General features: G+C 47.6%; 1 protein-coding gene across 6 annotated transcripts in view; it reads left to right on the top strand.

Annotated features, from left to right (window-relative positions):
* The window catches only part of ENOX1 (ecto-NOX disulfide-thiol exchanger 1), a 550,745-nt gene that overhangs the window by 473,809 nt on the left and 59,947 nt on the right, over positions 1-16,989 (top strand). For all 6 annotated transcript variants that reach the window (XM_055336178.1, XM_055336176.1, XM_055336180.1 and 3 more), the window contains one exon: positions 13,908-14,015. In XM_055336178.1, the coding sequence (XP_055192153.1) occupies positions 13,908-14,015 (108 nt within the window). The remainder of the gene's footprint in view (positions 1-13,907; positions 14,016-16,989) is intronic.

Consider the following 16,989-nt stretch of genomic DNA (forward strand, 5'->3'; position numbering starts at 1 on the left):
TTTATACCTTGGGAGCCTTTCTTGCTGTTATCATTCATGACCGACCGTGCTGATACCATTTATTGTAAAAAGGTCTGAATAATCCAACTCGTCTCTTTAATGCTTCCTATATTTAATGTTTCCGAAGCGGAGAGGATGGGTTTAAAATGGTAATTTTCTATCTGCACTTCTGAGATCCATGCAAGATGGGTGGTGCTGTATTGCTGTATTTTATTTCATCAGATAGAATTCAGCTCCAGGTATTGAGAATATGTGCCCCCCTCCACAGTAACAGGATTTCTTGAGGCTTTCTGTTGTTGCTGCTGCCTCTGTTGCCTTTTCCTTAAATACAGCCTGCAGTTCAGAGACAGAGAAAACCTGAGCTGGTCCAGGGCTGAGCTGCCTTCAGGGACCACCTGTGGTGGTTAAAGCCCCTCGGGGAAGCTGCTCCTTTCTGCAGCCCTGGCCGCACCTGTCTACCTAGAGCTCAGCCCTGCAGTAGGGAACAAGGGCAAACGGGAGACCTCCAAAGGTCCCAGTTACAAGACTCCTGTAACATAGGCTTCCAGACCAGGCTAAATGCATTAAAATAACTTGGAGACTTTGGGGAAGCGAGCAGACTTCCTCTACCTCACGCCTCTTCTGTGATAGGTGAATGTACCTGTTTGTTTGCAGAGCTTATCCCAGTGGCACCTAAAGGTCCAAGGTGCTAATAAGTTCGAGGGTGGGGGTGCTATCCTTCATGCTCATCCTGCCCCCAGATGTCCTCCTCTTCTGGTTGTAAAGAAACAATAACCTGTGTTAACAGAGGAGACATTGTAATCATTGAATAAATTGGCTCCATTAAAGTTCAGTGGTCAGTCAGGGGGTAAGTAATGTAGGTGGCGGAGGTCTTCTAGACCCACAGCAGAGAAAGTTCTCCATCCTAGGTCATCTATGGCTGATGCAGAGATAGGACTTACAGCTATACTCTCCCGCTTCATTTTTCTGCAGGACATGTTAGACCATTACAACTTCCTCACCATTTAGGATTCGAGTAAAAGCTCTTAAGACCCCAACACACGTTCTTATCCCATAACCATTAAGTCAAAAGCTGCTTTCCTGAAACTGCCATCAAGGAGGTCAGTGATGGTGGTAACATCTGACGTTAATGAATCTAGAATGAGCATGGTTTGGCTCTCCAGGAGCTAAACTGAATGAGGCCCAGTTCACGTTGTATAAGCCACCTCCAAAGATGGCCATGGGACTTCGGTCAAAAGTCACCCATAAAGGGTTTTCTGGCTATAAGCTCTCATCACGACTGGGTTATAAACCCTGCAAAGACAGAACAAATCTCTATTGGCCTTTGGAGCACAGTGCAAGACCCAGCTGTTCAATCAAGTTCTTGTCTGAAGTAAATGGGCCAACCTGGCTGGGAAGCATGTTAATATTTTAAATTTCTGCATTAACAGCTGTACATGTACCCAGAGGCCAGGGTGATGACCATCTCATATAATTGCAAAAAAAAGTGATAGGCATAAATAAGTCCCAGCAAATTGGATTATCATTTGCAGTGGAATTGCCAGCAAAGGCAACGGAGAGAATTATCGCTGATATATACTCCTACTTCAGCAAAGCATTTGATGCCTTCCCTCGTGAATTGCTTGAATGGTGTTAATTCAAGTTGGCTGGCCCTGTGTTTTGAAAATTGGCTGAAGGAGGGCAACCAGCCTGGCTGGGGTGGGATGGAATCACAGCCCTCTCTCTCTGAATACTAATCCCCAGGACTGCCCACTCGGTAAGTTAAAAGTCACTTGACCTTGCTAGGTCTTCGTCTCTCCATCCTTGCAAAGAAGATAATAGCAGCACTTTGATTTAACTTGGTACCCCTTGCCATTCAAGGAGCCTCACACACTTAATGCACGTTCTTTAGTCTCCTGGTATCCTACTGGTGAGTATTGTTATCTTTATTTAACATGTGAAGAAAGTGAAAACTAGAAAGCCGAAATGACCCTGCACATCACACTATTAAAAAAGGAAAATCGGGGCGCCTGGGTGGCTCAGTCGGTTAAGTGTCTGCCTTGGGCTTAGGTCATGATCCTGGGGTCCTGGGATCCAGCCCTGTTAGCGGGGAGTGGGGAGCCTGCTTCTCCCTCACCCTCTGCCCCTCCCTCTGCTCCTGCTCTTTCCGGCTCTCTCTCAAATGAATAGATTAAAAAAAAATCTTTATAAAAAAAATGAAAGAAAAATCATGTGAAGAAAGGGGAATAGGTTTTAGACCCTTCCGAACCACGTTTGCATCTGCTTTTCCTGTAGTCAGTATTCAAGAAATTATTTGACCTATTGCTTTTCAAATGTTAAATTATTCTTCAGGAGACAGTTGTGAGAGGAAAGGAGATGTGGTCTGCAGGTCACACAGCAAGGGAGCTAACCATGCTAGCCTTTGAAATGCTGACCAGTGGTTTCTTTTTTGCCTTTTCGCCAATGCTTGTGTGTATATATATATATAATCATAATAATGTTCCCTTATCTCAGGATATAGGGCATTTTGACCAGTAACTCCACAGGATTATAAAATGCCAAAACGTATCTGTTTTTAATACAAGTCCCCTCCTAGAAGGATATTCAAGTGAAAGAAATGGTCTCTAAAAACCGTGTCTGATGAAACCTGTTCTCCCCTCCCCCGCCCAGCAGGCCGGGGTCATGATCTCCTTCTCCTGCCCGGATATTGGGCTGCTGGCCAGCGAGGTGCTTCGTGTAATTTGAACTCAGAAAGGGTCCTTTTTTAAACATCCTCTTCTCTAAAGGACAAAATTATTTTCCATAATAATCATGAAATAAAGTGAGTAACAATCAGGAAAGAAACGCAGACAGTGACAGTTTCCTCTTGATTTTCATATATAATTATGCCTGTGAAACAAAAACTTAAATGGTACTATGAAAGGGGAGAAAAAACTCACAACCATCTATTTGGTAGTTTGGTTTTTTTTTTAATCCAGCTAACAGTCTGAACTTTGATCCTTTGATTACAGTACACGGTATGTACATAACTGTCCAGTAAACAAGTGAATTTTAATACCACCAAGTGAAAAAGATACAGTTCAGACAACTCTTAATTGTACCACTGATGCAACATTTTCTTTATTCGTCCTTTAGTTTTAAAGCAAACCATTCATTTAAAAAGAATGCGTCTCAATTTTTAAACTACCGTAATTCGGCAATACTTAACATCTGAAGTTTGCACTTAGGAAAAATAAGTCCACTCATGGTTCACACCGAGTTCTGTTGTCTAAATCTTAAACGTGGTGATTCTTTCACGGATCCTGTGGAATGAACTGAAGTAGCTCAGGTTCTAGCTCTGAGGCTTTGCAATAATTGTGCTATCTTTATTTCAAATCTACTGTATAAATGTAGGAATACATGTATTGCTAATGGGATTGGGGACGCTGTGCCTGAAGCGAGCTCCAGTGATTCTAAAGCCAAGGCGTGTAGCCGAGCCCCGTGGGCGAGACGCGGGGAGGGCAGGGATGGTTGGCAGTGGGAGCAGAAACTGGACATCTTCCAAATTAGTTTCTACACGGAGTACGTTTGTGAAAGGGAGAGTAATGAAAATGTGCTAATTTGAAGATTACGTATATATTAAATCTTAGCAGCAATTTTAGATCAAAGGATTTTTGTCTGGAAAAGAGTATTTTATCATTGATTTTGTGCAGAATTGCTGGTACATAGTGATAATAAATGGCTGGACTTTAGTTTGGTTTTTTTATTGTTAAATTTTGTACAGATGCCCCTGCTTAGTCCCTGCTGGGGCAGACAGCTCCCGGGGCTTGGCCCTTGACTTGGGCCCCCCGAATCTGCATCTCCGAGCTTCCCTGTGTTTCCTGGCCTCTGGGTCACTCTTGAAGCCTTCTATTTATCACTGCTTCTTCCCTTTGGAAAGTTTGCAAGACTCACAGATTTGTGGGTTTTCCCCTCTCGCTAACCGCAGGGGGGATCCCCACTGTTAGGGGCCAGCCCCTGGGAACCTGGAAACCCCCATGCTCCCCGGGGTTAGGCACTGCCTCTCCTCCAGAGAATCCACAGCCTGTGACCTCCCTTCACCCAGCCCTGGGAGATCTCGCTTAGACATAGGCACCCTGTCAGAGCCTTCCTCATACATTCAGGGAAGGGAACCCTTGCTGGAACCCCCTGCCCCATGGGGGTGGCTGGGTGCCCCATGTCTCCAAGTCTCAGACACCCCCCTCCAGGCCCCAAGCCCTTGGAAGTACCCACTTTCTCGCCAGTCTCCCAGAACTGCCTCAGGCTCCCAGGACCCTGGTGGTCATGACCCCAGGGTTCATGGTCTTGAGCGAGGAGAGGGCAGCAAGCCCACTGAGGCCTGGGCTTGGGCCGTCTGGCTCTGGCCGACCTTAGGATCCTGGCAGTGGGGTCAGGGAATAGGGTCACACTGCAGGCGTCCCTTGGCTGTAAATAAAGCCTGATCCCATCACGAGCGAGCCTTTGCCTTTCTGCCTGGCAATGAGAATGGCATTTAAAATTCAATATCAGAAAAGATATTGACAAGATTAAGGGCCTGAAGGAATTGATTTATGAGGAAAGACCCAAGGAATTAAATATGTATAGCCTGGTGTAATAGGATATTAGGCTCAGAGCACAATTTCATTTCTATGATCCAGTGTTCCCGTTATCAGTCATCTGAACCGTGGAGCTCTCTCCTGGAGACGCTTCTCCCCCAGGGGTCACGGCGGCCGAGGCGGAGGGGGGGCCCCTCCGTTGATAAAAGGGGCCACGGGCTTGGTCACCCTCATACCTTGCCGTCAATTGAAGTGCAGTTTCATCCCCAGGTGGAAGCAGATGACATTTTAAACTAGAAGAGATTTTGAGTAGTCTTACCACCTTGTGTGACAAGAAAATTCAGACTAGTTCAATTCCATCTTTTTCTTTTTTTCCTCCCCTCCCCCCCCAACCTCCCAAGGAGAAAAGTGAACCTTGTTGCTACCAGGTAGTAAATGACTGTCCTTCCCCTGAGCCAGCTTTCTCTCCTCTGTCAGGAATGCTGTTAGATACCTTTGCCTTCAGGCACAGCCTTGCTCCTAATGGTATGATATGCACTTGGTTTTCCGCGTCTCTAACTTTCCCTAGCCATGGAGGGGGTGGGGGTTGGCTCAGGCTTCATGGGGCTAGAGGCAAAGCAGGCCCAGGTGACTTCATCCGCTGGACCAACGGCTAGGACGTTCCCTAAGTGGGGCTGAAATCAGGGAGAATGAAAACAGGATCGGGAGGGCAGGGGTGTGGAGGGTACCTGTGTGGGGGAAGAAGCAGCAGTAGGCTGTGTTGGGGTAGCAGGATCTCCCCAAGGGAGAACGGGTTGATGGATGCATCCTGTCTCCTTAGGGAAGGACAAGGGGACAAGGATCTAGCAGAGCAGGCCTGGGGTGGGGTTCAGATCGCAGGCTAAAGTAGAGAAATGAGGGCACCTGGGTGGGTCAGTTGGTTAAGCACCTGCCTTCGGCTCAGGTCTTGATCCCAGGGTCCTGGGATCAAATCCCACATTGGACTCCCTGCTCAGTGGGGAGTCTGTTTCTCCCTCTCATATTCATGTTCTCTCTCTCAAAAAAAAATAAATAAAATATTTTAAAAAATAGAGAAATCAGACTGGAGACCAGCTGCACAGACAGGGTGATGCGGGATGCTCGCAGGCTTTGCCATGTAGCCCACGTGGTAAAACAATCGCTGGGATTGGTGGATGCAGAGACAGTCCCATCTGCCACGGCCTTCGGAAGTCCCCAGACCTCATTTCCTTAGGTGATACTTTACTGACCCCAAAGGCATATCCCCACGGAGGATCTGAGCATCTCATTTACAGGAAATTTATGGAGATGGAATATACATCTATTAAAACTGAATCAAAAGTGCAAAAACACATTTAAATTTAAATTGATGACCCTCTATGGATTCCAGTATTTCCACATTTTTATGCATGAATATTCAGTGGCTCATTTCTAATAAATAGAACAAATCCTGATTCAAAATGGAATCCCCTATGCCTGTATTCTCCTAATACCTAGGGAGACTCTACTGGTCATAGCCATTATTGGAGTGTTTTGTGCTGTCCTAAAATCAGTGCGCTATTTACGGGTCGTCCCAATTTGATGCTGACCCTCACCTCAGCCCAGCTGCTCACCAATCCTGCCAGAGATCCCTGGGCTATCACTAATTCTGTGAGTGTCAGCTCCTAATGGGATGTTGCTGGTACACTTCATATAGAGAGTATCTGCTCTATTGTCTGTGACTTTTGTGGAATCTAACCTTCTAACCTGCTAGCTACATCAAAACTTCACCTTGATAGCAAAATTATAAAATTTAAGGAAAAAGGACAAGGAAGGGGCTGCAGTTTGAAAAGCGAAGTTAAGTCCACCACGGGGTTCGCAGAAGTACACACAAAAGCACGTCTCCACCAGCCTAGCTTTTAAGTGGAGGTGAATGCCTTAGGTAGACGTTGTTGCTAGGACGATTCCAAGTTTGGCATGTCCTGATTTCCATTTTAAACTGATAGTGCGGTGTGGCTGTCAGGGTAGGAACCACGGTTTAAGACAGGAAAATTGAGATGTGCAAGTGGTAGGTCTCTCCCAGACAGTGTGGCCTTGGCTTCGTGACTTAACCTTTGTTACGCACATAGTTCGCCCATCTGTAAAAATGGAAATGTGACCTCACTTATTCTGGGGCTCCAAATAATATTTGTAATGCTCTTTGGGTTTGTCAGACAGAAAGACCCATTACACACTGAAGTCTGCATCCCCAAAGAGCATTACAAACGATCCTATTAAATCGGTGGCCTGGAAATACCAAGATGCGTCAGGTACGGCACGTATTTACCTGCTATTGTCCACCAGAGTGTGCGCACTTGATTGGCATACGGATAATTGTCTAATTGGAACACACTCGATTGTAACCACCAAAAAATGTAATAGTGCATCTGTTTAATGTCATACTCTCCAATGTTAAATTAAAATTATGCTGCAGTCAGCCAATCCAACCGAGAGACTCTCCTGATTAAGTTCTAGCTGCCTGTGAACTTCTGTAATTGAGGTATTTTCGTACTTAGACATTCAGACTAGAGAAGAGATGATACAGTCTCATACATTTCAAGTGAAGAAGAACCGGAAAGGCTGACTTAAATTATCTAGTTTCAGACTACCTCATTGTTTTTACAGGACATCGAGGCAAATGAAGAACAGCAGTTTTGACTCACCACCACTGTTTTGCATACATAAATATTAGATTCATGAGTTTATGCTTTGTAAACAAAAGAAAACATTAATCTGGAAGAATGTAGAAGACAGTCTAGGGGGTGTTGATTTTCTTTTTCCTCTAGTGGTGGTTTGGGTTTTTTGTTTTGTGTTTATTGTTGTTGTTTTTTTGTTTGTTTGTTTTGGTTTTTTTGTTTGTTTTTTTGGTGGAACATGGAGAAGAAATCACAGAATTACACATTCGTTGAGTGGATTGCCTAAGCCTTTTAAGAAATAGTCCCCATTAGATTAAGAAGGATAATGGGTCTGCTGGAGTAATGAATGAAAATGTCTTCCATGGAACTGCCGTTCTCTGAAAGCTCCATATATCCTAATGTGTCCCCATATGTCCGTATGTGTCCCTATGTGTCCCTATCTCTACAACAATGAATCAGCCAGTGACAGACCCACAGGTAGTTTTTGTTATTGTAGTTGTTTTGGTTTTTGTCCCTGTGTATGCAGTTTTTTGTTTTGTTTTTCTACTAGATCATGGCTTAATCCCATAGAAGTGGGGAAACCAGAGCAAGCATTCATTCCTTTCTTCACTCATTCATTCAACATCTCCTGTGTGTTAGGCACGCCCTAATTACTGGCCCTACCACTGGTGGATATAGTCTAGTTGGGGAGATATGTAGGACAGGTAGTATTGTATACTACGTGCTTTGGGAGCAAAGACGTTAGGACAATTAACTTTGCTTGGGTGATTGAGGGAGGTCTTTATTGCAGAAGAACCCAAGGATACTGCATACGGTTTTGCAGGTTCTGCCCTAGACAAAGGCACCAGGCCAAATGGGCAAGTGGGAATCGAATCAAGCCCTGACTCCCCTGCCGAACCGTGTGCCCTGGTGAGGAGTATCGGCTCCCTATTGGATGCAGCTGTTTTTTATTGTATACAGTCATCACATGGGTGGTGCTCATCTGAAATGAATAGGCCTAAAAATGAATAGGAATCTGCCTAGCAGAATTCTGGGAAGTGAGCTTGTCACAGAGTCATGAAAGGACCTGGCACAACTAGGGAAGGATGAGGTCAGTGGTTTGGATTTTGTCTAATAGAGGTTGAGGAACCAAAAGAATTTTTAATTTTTTTTTAATTTTTATTTATTTATGATAGTCATACAGAGAGAGAGAGAGAGAGAGGCAGAGACACAGGCAGAGGGAGAAGCAGGCTCCATGCACCGGGAGCCCGACGTGGGATTCGATCCCAGGTCTCCAGGATCGTGCCCTGGGCCAAAGGCAGGCGCTAAACCGCTGCGCCACCCAGTGATCCCGAATTTTTAGATTATTAAAGTATAGTTAACACACAGTGTTACATTAGTTTTAGCCATACAACATTTTTTGGTGTTGAATTAGGTAAGTTCTTTGTATTTTGAACACAAACCCCTTATCAGCCATATCACTTGCAAATATCTTCTCCCACTCAGTAGGTTGCTTTTTGGTTTTGTTGATGATTTCCTTCACTGTGCAAGAGCTTTTTATTTTGGGATAGACCCAGTAGTTTATGTTTGCTTTAGTTTCTCTTGCCTTAGGAGACCTATCTAGAAAAATGTTGCTATTGCCAATGACAGAGAAATTACTGACTACCTTTTTTTTTTAGGAGTTTTATGGTTTCAGGTCTCCTATTAAGGTCTTTATTTTTTTTTGATATTAAGGTCTTTAAATCATTTTGAGTTTTTATATTTGTGGATGGTATAAGAAAGTGATACAGTTTCATTCTTTGCATGTGGCTGGCTGTTCAGCTTTCCCAACACCATTCACTAAAGAGATTGTCTTTTCCCCATTGGGTATTCTTGCCTCCTTTGTTGTAGATTAACTGACCATATATGTGTGGGTTTATTTCTGGGCTCCCTGTTCTATACCATTGATCCGTGTGTCTGTTTTTGGGTTGGTACCATACTGTTTTGATTACTATGGCTTTGTAGTAGATCTTGAAATCTGGAATCCTGGTCCCTGCAGCTTTGTTATTCTTTCCCAAGACAACTGTAGCTATTTGGGGTCTTTTGTGATTCCATTCACACTTTAGTATTATTATTTGAGTTCTGTGAAAAATGCCAAACCAATAATATTTTTTAAGTATGGGAGCACTTTTATTTTTAGATGGCCAGCTCTCTGAGGAACATAGGGCGAATGACAGGGGAACAAACAGATCCAGAGGGGAGGAAAGGGTTGCCTTAACTATCACCATGAGGATGGGAGAAAAGGCAGAGGAATGGGCAGGGAGATTATGAAGGTGATGAAAGGGCTGGGGTGGATTTCAGGCTTTTAACTCTGGGTTCCAGGGGAGCAGACTCAGGCAGGGGAAGGGAGGTGTGATAATAGGGTTTGAAACACTGTAAGTTAAGGATCTAATGAGTAGTGGGAGTGAGGCAGAGGCTGTAGAGTCAGCCTTCTAAAGTATAAGCACATGAGATGTGCAGTTGAAGCCATGGGTGTGAACGGATCACCTGGAAAAGGCATGGAGCAAGAAGAAAAGAACCTGGCATGCTGGTCGGCCAGGAGAAAAGCAACGGAGATTTCAGCGAACACAGTGTGAGTAGGGTAGTCTGGATGGAAGTCACGCTGTAGTAGAATGGGGTTTAAATGAGCGTTAAAGGAAAGAGTGGTTTTCATCCCAGTTGCACATTAGAATTATCTCTTAAGGTTGTTGCTGTTTTCTCTTAAGGTATCATTGCCTAGATATAGTGAGCTCATTGATCTTCTTGAGGACCCAGGAATCAGGATTGTTGTGAAAAGTTTCCCATACTTGGGGCGAGCTCAGCTGGTTAAATGTCTGACTCTTAGTTTCAGCTCAGGTCATGATCTCAGGGAGGTGAGATCGAGCCCCGTGTTGGGCTTGGGCTCCATGCTCAGCGGGGGTCTGCTTAAGATTCTCTCCCCCTGCCCGTCCCCCAGCTCACACACACACTCTCTCTTTCTCTAAAATAAATAAATCATTTTTTTAAAGATTTTATTTATTTATTCATAGACACAGAGAGAGAGGCAGAGACACAGGCAGAGGGAGAAGCAGGCTCCAGGCAGGGAGCCCGATGTGGGACTCGATCCTGGATCTCCAGGATCACACCCCAGGCTGCAGGCGGCGCCAAACCGCTGCGCCACCGGGGCTGCCCATAAATAAATCATTTTTTTAAAAAGTTTCCCATATTTAAGAACCACTACCCTTGAGTAGTCTTTTTAGAAGTGTAAATAAACCTCAGCAGCTAGCAGGCACATGATGCGATGTTTAAAATCACAAGGAGTTAGAGAAGTACAAAAAAATTTTAATGAAGAATCTGTATATTATTAGACACATATTAGAACTCTCTGACAAATATTAGAAAGCTGAGTGGGTAACACTTAGTGTGACTGTGGGACACAGGGGCTCTTGCACACTGCTGGTGGGTGGGTTATAGAGCCGTTCGGTAGAGCAGCTTTGGCAAATTGACATCCTAGGCACACCCTATGAGGCACTGGTGCCACTGATGGATATGCATGCCAGGGAAATCCTCCTGCAGGTGCATAAGGTAATGCACACCGGCATGATCCACTGCAACCCTGGGAGAGTGGATTAGGGATAACTGGGTGGGTGCACTCCAGAGGATATTATGCAGCTCTCAGAAGCAACAGGGTAGATACGTACACATTAACATGGACGGATCTTAAAAAAAAAAAAAGAGGCTTAGTAAAAGCATAAATAACAAATACGACGGTATCACATAAAAAATGCATACTGCCCAAACGACAATATATATTTTAGAAAAACACATGCAAATGAAGAAGATAGAAACCAGTGAAAGTGGTTGCCTATGTGTGAGAAGGAAGTGGGGATGACAGAGAAGACATTTTATTTTAAAAAGTGTGAGCCCACAGAGATGAAAAGTACGGCATAGGGAGCATAGCCAGTCGTGTCATAATAACATTGCCTAGTGACAGATGGCGACCACGCTTCCATGTTGGGCACAGAACAGTGCATACAGTTGTCAAGTCACGGTGTCATGCACCTGAAAGTAACCTACCCATGTGTCAACTATTCTTAAGTAAGATAGTTTTAAAAAATAAATAAATAAATAAAATTAAAAATAACAAAAAGTGTGATCCCGGGACGCCTGGGGGGCTCAGTGGTTGAGTGTCTGCCTTCGGCTCAGGGTGTGACCCCAGGGTCCTGGGATCAAGTCCCGCATCGGGCTCCCCGCAGGGAGCCTGCTTCTCCCTCTGCCTGTGTCTCTGCCTCTCTCTCTCGTTCATGAATAAGTAAATAGATTCTTAAAAAAAAATAAGAAGTGTTTCCAAGAAAGAATGGAATAGGATGGAAGCCTCAGTGGGAAAGGAGGTTGAGGGAAGGAGTGTGTAGATCCGTAAGCCCACTCACCCAGGGGAAGTATCCAGATCCTTGCCTATGCACAGGTCGCAAAATTCAGTGAGAACTTTCTGTACCCTGAGGTGCTTGTGGGGAGAAGAGCGAGCGTGAGCTCCCTTGCACAAGGGCATGTGTGCGATTGGCACCCCACGGTGGCCTGGGGCCCCTTGTACAGAGGCCCCCTTCTGCTGCCTGGGTTTCTTGGGAGCTGCCCCACTTGTTGCAGTGAACGAACATAAGCTGCCTACATCGGAAGGTGCTTTCCTGCTCTTTGTTGGGCTCATTTTTACTTTTCTAAGTTTTTTAAAGATTTTATTTATTTATTCATGAGAGCCACAGAGAGGCAGAGACACAGGCAGAGGGAGAAGCAGGCTCCATGCAGGGAGCCTGATGTGGGACTTGATCCCTGGTCTCCAGGGTCACACCCTGGGCTGAAGGTGGCACTAAACTGCTGAGCCCCCTGGGCTGCCCAATTTGGCTTATTTTTAAAGGCAGTTTACGGATTGGATCTGAAACCTGCCCACTATGCTATCCCATGGGAGTCCCAGCATCAGGAACCCGCCCCCCCCCCTCTCCGGGAGCTGCTGGGGGGCCGGGCAGAGGCACTCCCCGCTCTTCGGAAGCCGTCATTTTAGGAACTTGTCACGGTGCCCAAGTACTGCACTGGCTCCCTGGTTTCTGTACCTCAATCCACTGATGCGCTTACAGCACTGGGGGGGGGGGGGCGTGTATCCCCTTGCGTGTGATTCTCATGTGTGCAGGCATTGCGTTTTTAGGAAACAGCAAGGAAATCATTGTTTATGCCGGGGGTGTGGTGGGGGAGATCCAAAGTAGGTCCCTAAATCTAAATCCAGGGCCGGAGGAGGGAACAGAACCAGCAAGCCCCAGGGAAAGCGCAATGTGTTTTTCTGAGTACTGCGTACTCCCCACAATACCACCCCCCTGACTAAGTTTTTGGGATTTTTTTTTAGATTTTATTTATTTATTCATGAGACACACACACACACACACACACACAGGCAGAGGCAGAGGCAGAGGGAGAAGCAGGCCCCATGCAAGGAGCCTGATGTGGGACTTGATCTGGGGACTCCAGGATCACACCCTGGGCCAAAGGCAGCGCTAAACTTCTGAGCCACCCCGGGAAGCTCCCAGACTAGGTTTTAAAGGTTTAACTTCATCCTCCCAGCTGGTGGGTTGACGCATGGGCCCTCCTGCGCCAGTGTTTGCTGGGGCCTTGCTAGTGAGGCCTGGCCAGGCGGCTGTGCGGCCAGCTTGCCCAGGCCCCAGAGAAGCGGCCTGGACGTGGGACACAAGCCACGTGCTCCGTGGCAGGAACGTGCAAAGGTTCTGTGTCATCAGCGTGGCACTCTCGAGTGGCTGACACCCAGCCAGGCCACAGGGACTCGGGCAGGCGGGGTCAACCTCACCCTGAGCTGCAGTGGCCAGGGCAGGGGAAGCCCAAGGCAAGGCTTACAAAAATCCCTTCAGTGGCCCTGCTTAAAAATAGCAGTGCAGGCCATAGCTTAGTGTTTTGACAGCTTATATCAGCAGTTTTCTCGGCTGATATATTGATTGCAGTTTGGACTTCAGTCCTGCTGATCTAATAAAACATCACCGTCATAACAGAGAGAGTAAAAGGATCCTTTGTGGTCCGAGCCACCCGGGGAAGTAGCTTTGCAGAGCTACTCCTACCGTAAGGCTGGCTTTCCCGTCTTAACGCAAAAACGATGCGGCCTTGGCCAGGTTGACTAATCACATCGAGCTTGTTTTTTCTTATTTTTTTGTTTAAGTTCTTTACCTACCAAACATGTTGTCTGTTGACATTATTCTGCATATTTTTTTTTACAAATATGCATTTGTTTGAAGGGATAGGAGGAGGGGGTCTTCACAAGTACCTACCACCAGGGCGCCTGGGTGGCTCAGAGGGTGAGCATCGGCCTTTGGCTCAGGGCGTGACCCCGGGGTCCTGGGATCAAGTCCCACATCGGGCTCCCTGCAGGGAGCCTGCTTCTCCCTCTGCCTTTGTCTCTGCCTCTCTCTCTGTGTCTCTTATGAATAAACACACACACACACACACACACACACACACACACACCTAGCACAAACTTGTTCTTATGCCGTGGGGTCCCAACAGCCTAGTAACAGGTCAGAACCTGCAGTGATTGGGGGTCGCGGGGGCAGGGGGGGCAGGCAAAGGTTCACTGCTGAAGTCCGGATGGAGCTGCTAAGACACGCAAGAACCTTCTCCTGTGTTTGAATGGATCTTTCTAAGATCCTGCAGTCACCTGGCCTTCCCATCCCACTTACCTTATGTTTTCTCCCATTGACAGCAATTGCTGACCATCCAGGAGGAGTTAAACAACAAAAAGTCAGAACTGGAACAAGCCAAGGAGGAGCAGTCGCACACACAGGCATTGCTCAAAGTCCTCCAGGAACAAGTAAGTGAAACCAGTAGCTCCGGCCTGGGGGGCACCCCTGACCCTGACACACGCACACACGCACCTGCAGCCCACCTGCCGTGCACCCAGCCCGTTCCCCCTCACACCTCCCACCGCCCCGCTCCGTGGGATTCGTGGGCCCTGCTCACTCCCAACCCCCACCCGAGCCTGCCCCAGCGACACATGAAAGTTTATTCCAAACGACAAATGAATTTTGATGAGGTTTTAAGGTATTGGAGACGCAGATGTATTTCCGAGGCAGCAGCTGGGTTCCTCTGAAGTGTGATGCATTTGCCCCCCCACCCAGGCCACTCACACAGGCATATGAGTAAGAACGGCTGCTCCACTGGGACATTAAAAGGGAAGAAAAAAAAATCTTCCCCGTGCATCAGGGCACTAATCTGACCACACTGAGCAACAAACCTTTTATATGAAGTTTGTAAATCTGACCGTTTCATCCTGGCTTTCTTTGATACTGAAGTGTGGCCTGACATTGATAAGTGGATTTGAAAGTATTGTCTTACAGCAGGGTAAGATGGATTGCTCGGCGGTGGAGAGAAACCTAAGCCCGGTGTCTACACAGGAGAGCTCTTGAAATGCTTTCCTATTACCGGCCTGCCCCTGCTGCCAACAGTGTCATGGATGGTAATTGGGAGGGGGAGAAACAACCCCCCCCCAAAAAAAAATCACATACAGTAACCCCAACCCTTAGGGGTAATCAAATTTAGCTTGTTTTACATTTTTTCACCCGCGGGGGCTTACGAGAAGGCTGGTTCGTACAGTAGAAATAACTTCAAAAGTGATATTTCTACGAGCACGACGTTGGGAGGCCACAGGCAGCTGTGTGCTCAGTCACTTGACGAGTGGTGTTTAGATTTTCGTGGCTTGGGAGCAGGAAAATAAGGTCTCAGTTCCTCGCCCCTAAAAAGCGTTAAGTGACTTACTGGCAAGTGAAAAGGGAAAATGTTGGCTACTTCGGAGGCTTCGGAGGAAGATGCTGCAGGAGCCCAGGGATGATAGGCCCAGTACAGCTTTGGTGATACAGACTGAGCTGGAATCTGTAGGGTTTGGGATGGGGGGAGTTGCGTCTCTAGGAGGCCCCACATCACCACAGTGGCTCTCCTCCTTTACCTTCTCGAGACTTCCAGAAGACTAGGCCTGATGTGGTCCACGTTTGCTCCTGATCGGACACAGCTCCGAGCTTTGCTCTTCTGTCCTGTGCCCAGTGCCGCCGCCTCCTGGATTTGCTGGGCCGGGGAGGGGAGGGTTTCTCCTCTCTCCACACGACTCAAGTCCTTTCTGCACGTTGTCTCTTTCGACATCATGCTGTCGCACGTGTGACAGACGACAGCACAGGGAGAACGTGACTTTTACCTGCCCCGACGGACTTGCTTTATCGCGACCGTCCGGACCCGAACCCGCAGTGCCCCTGGGCCATGCCTGTATCTTGATTTGAAATCCAAACCCCAGTCCCAAAAACAGATTCCGGGTTTTGCAAGAAGCAGCAGGACATTCCTGTTGTGGGTTCTTGGGGAGTGAAAAGCGCACACACTGGCAGCGGTAAAACAGCCCTTAAAAAAAAGAAAAGAAAAGAAAAAAGAAAAAGAAATGGGGAGCATGAGAGAAGACCCAAAACAACTAACTAAAGCCATTAAGGAAGTAGAAAATATGACTGGGAAGGCCTCGTGTTTAAATCTGTTGGGCAGACTTTAACGGGGTGGCTCTTTTCAAAGATGTCAATCAGTATGTCCCTGCGAGGCCAGTGACACACTGAGACCAGGTGCATGTGGCTGCATGTTGCCGGCACCAAGCTGTTTCCCCAAGAGCCCCGAGCCGGGTGCCCCTGTCATCCTTGCGGTTGGGAGCACACAGGGAACACATTCATTCATCTCCTGGGCAGCCAAGCACCCACACCCAGACCTACATTTGAAAATGTGCCTCCATCCCTCCAGGAGCGTTGCCCCAGGGAGGCTTTCTTGGGACTGGTGTAGGGTCACTACATGGTGTAAACACTTTCTGGGCACCTGCATAGACAGGGCCTAGACGGATAGCATCACTCCAGGAGAATGTGACTGCACGTGCCTAGAGCCTTGCTATCCTGCACACACACACACACACACACACACACACACACACACAGACACGCACATGGGAAAAGATACACCTGGTACTTTGCTTTTCGAAATGATGCCATTTGATGGGAATTCTAGAAAGGAAGATGAGGTCAGGAGGACAGACCCTTACCATCAGTAGGCCCTGCTCCATCCCGTCAGGGGAGACAGGGTTATTCCCCAGGCTCTCCAGAAGATTCCCAGCCTTCCCTGTTTGCTAGGATGTGGCTTCCCCAGCCCCTTCAGGCCCCACCGGCTCCTGATTTCACCCCTTTCCCAAAGGTGGCAGCATCTGACATCTGGAGCTTGTGCACAAGCCCGGGTGTCATGAGAGGAGACAGTCCCCTGCTGCATCTGGAGGAGAGGAGCCCTGGGGGCGGGGGGGGAGGATGGGGAGAGGCCAGGGAGGGCCCAGCCTGCAGGTGGTGGGGCAGGAGGAGACAGGTTGGGGGATCAGTCCCAGCGGATGGGGGGCACGAGGGGAGCCGGTGGGCAGCGTCCAGAGCCAGGGTGACGTGGAGTGGCGCGATGGAATGTGCTTGGGGGGGTGAACCCGGGAAGGTGGCACCAGCCCCCCCAACACAGTCCCTTCCTCCCACGGCAAAATAGCAAAGCCTCGCCTGCTGAGGCCGTTCTACATCCCCGGGAGCACGAGCTGCGGGACCTAAGGGGGCAGAGAGGGTTGATGAGAAAAAAGAAAAAAGAGGAGCACCTTGGAGAAGAAGGAAGAGTTGACCTTCAGCCAGGAGCGCACGGCGGGTTTCGTTAGGTGCCCCTGCGCCCTCCGATCAGGGCCAGTGTCGCCCGCGCTGCGGTGGCCGCTTTCTGTTCGTGTCGGTGACCCGCTGTGTTTGCTGTGTGCA

Source organism: Nyctereutes procyonoides, unplaced genomic scaffold (genome assembly GCF_905146905.1).
Source record: "Nyctereutes procyonoides isolate TBG_1078 unplaced genomic scaffold, NYPRO_anot_genome, whole genome shotgun sequence".
NCBI lineage: Eukaryota > Metazoa > Chordata > Mammalia > Carnivora > Canidae > Nyctereutes > Nyctereutes procyonoides.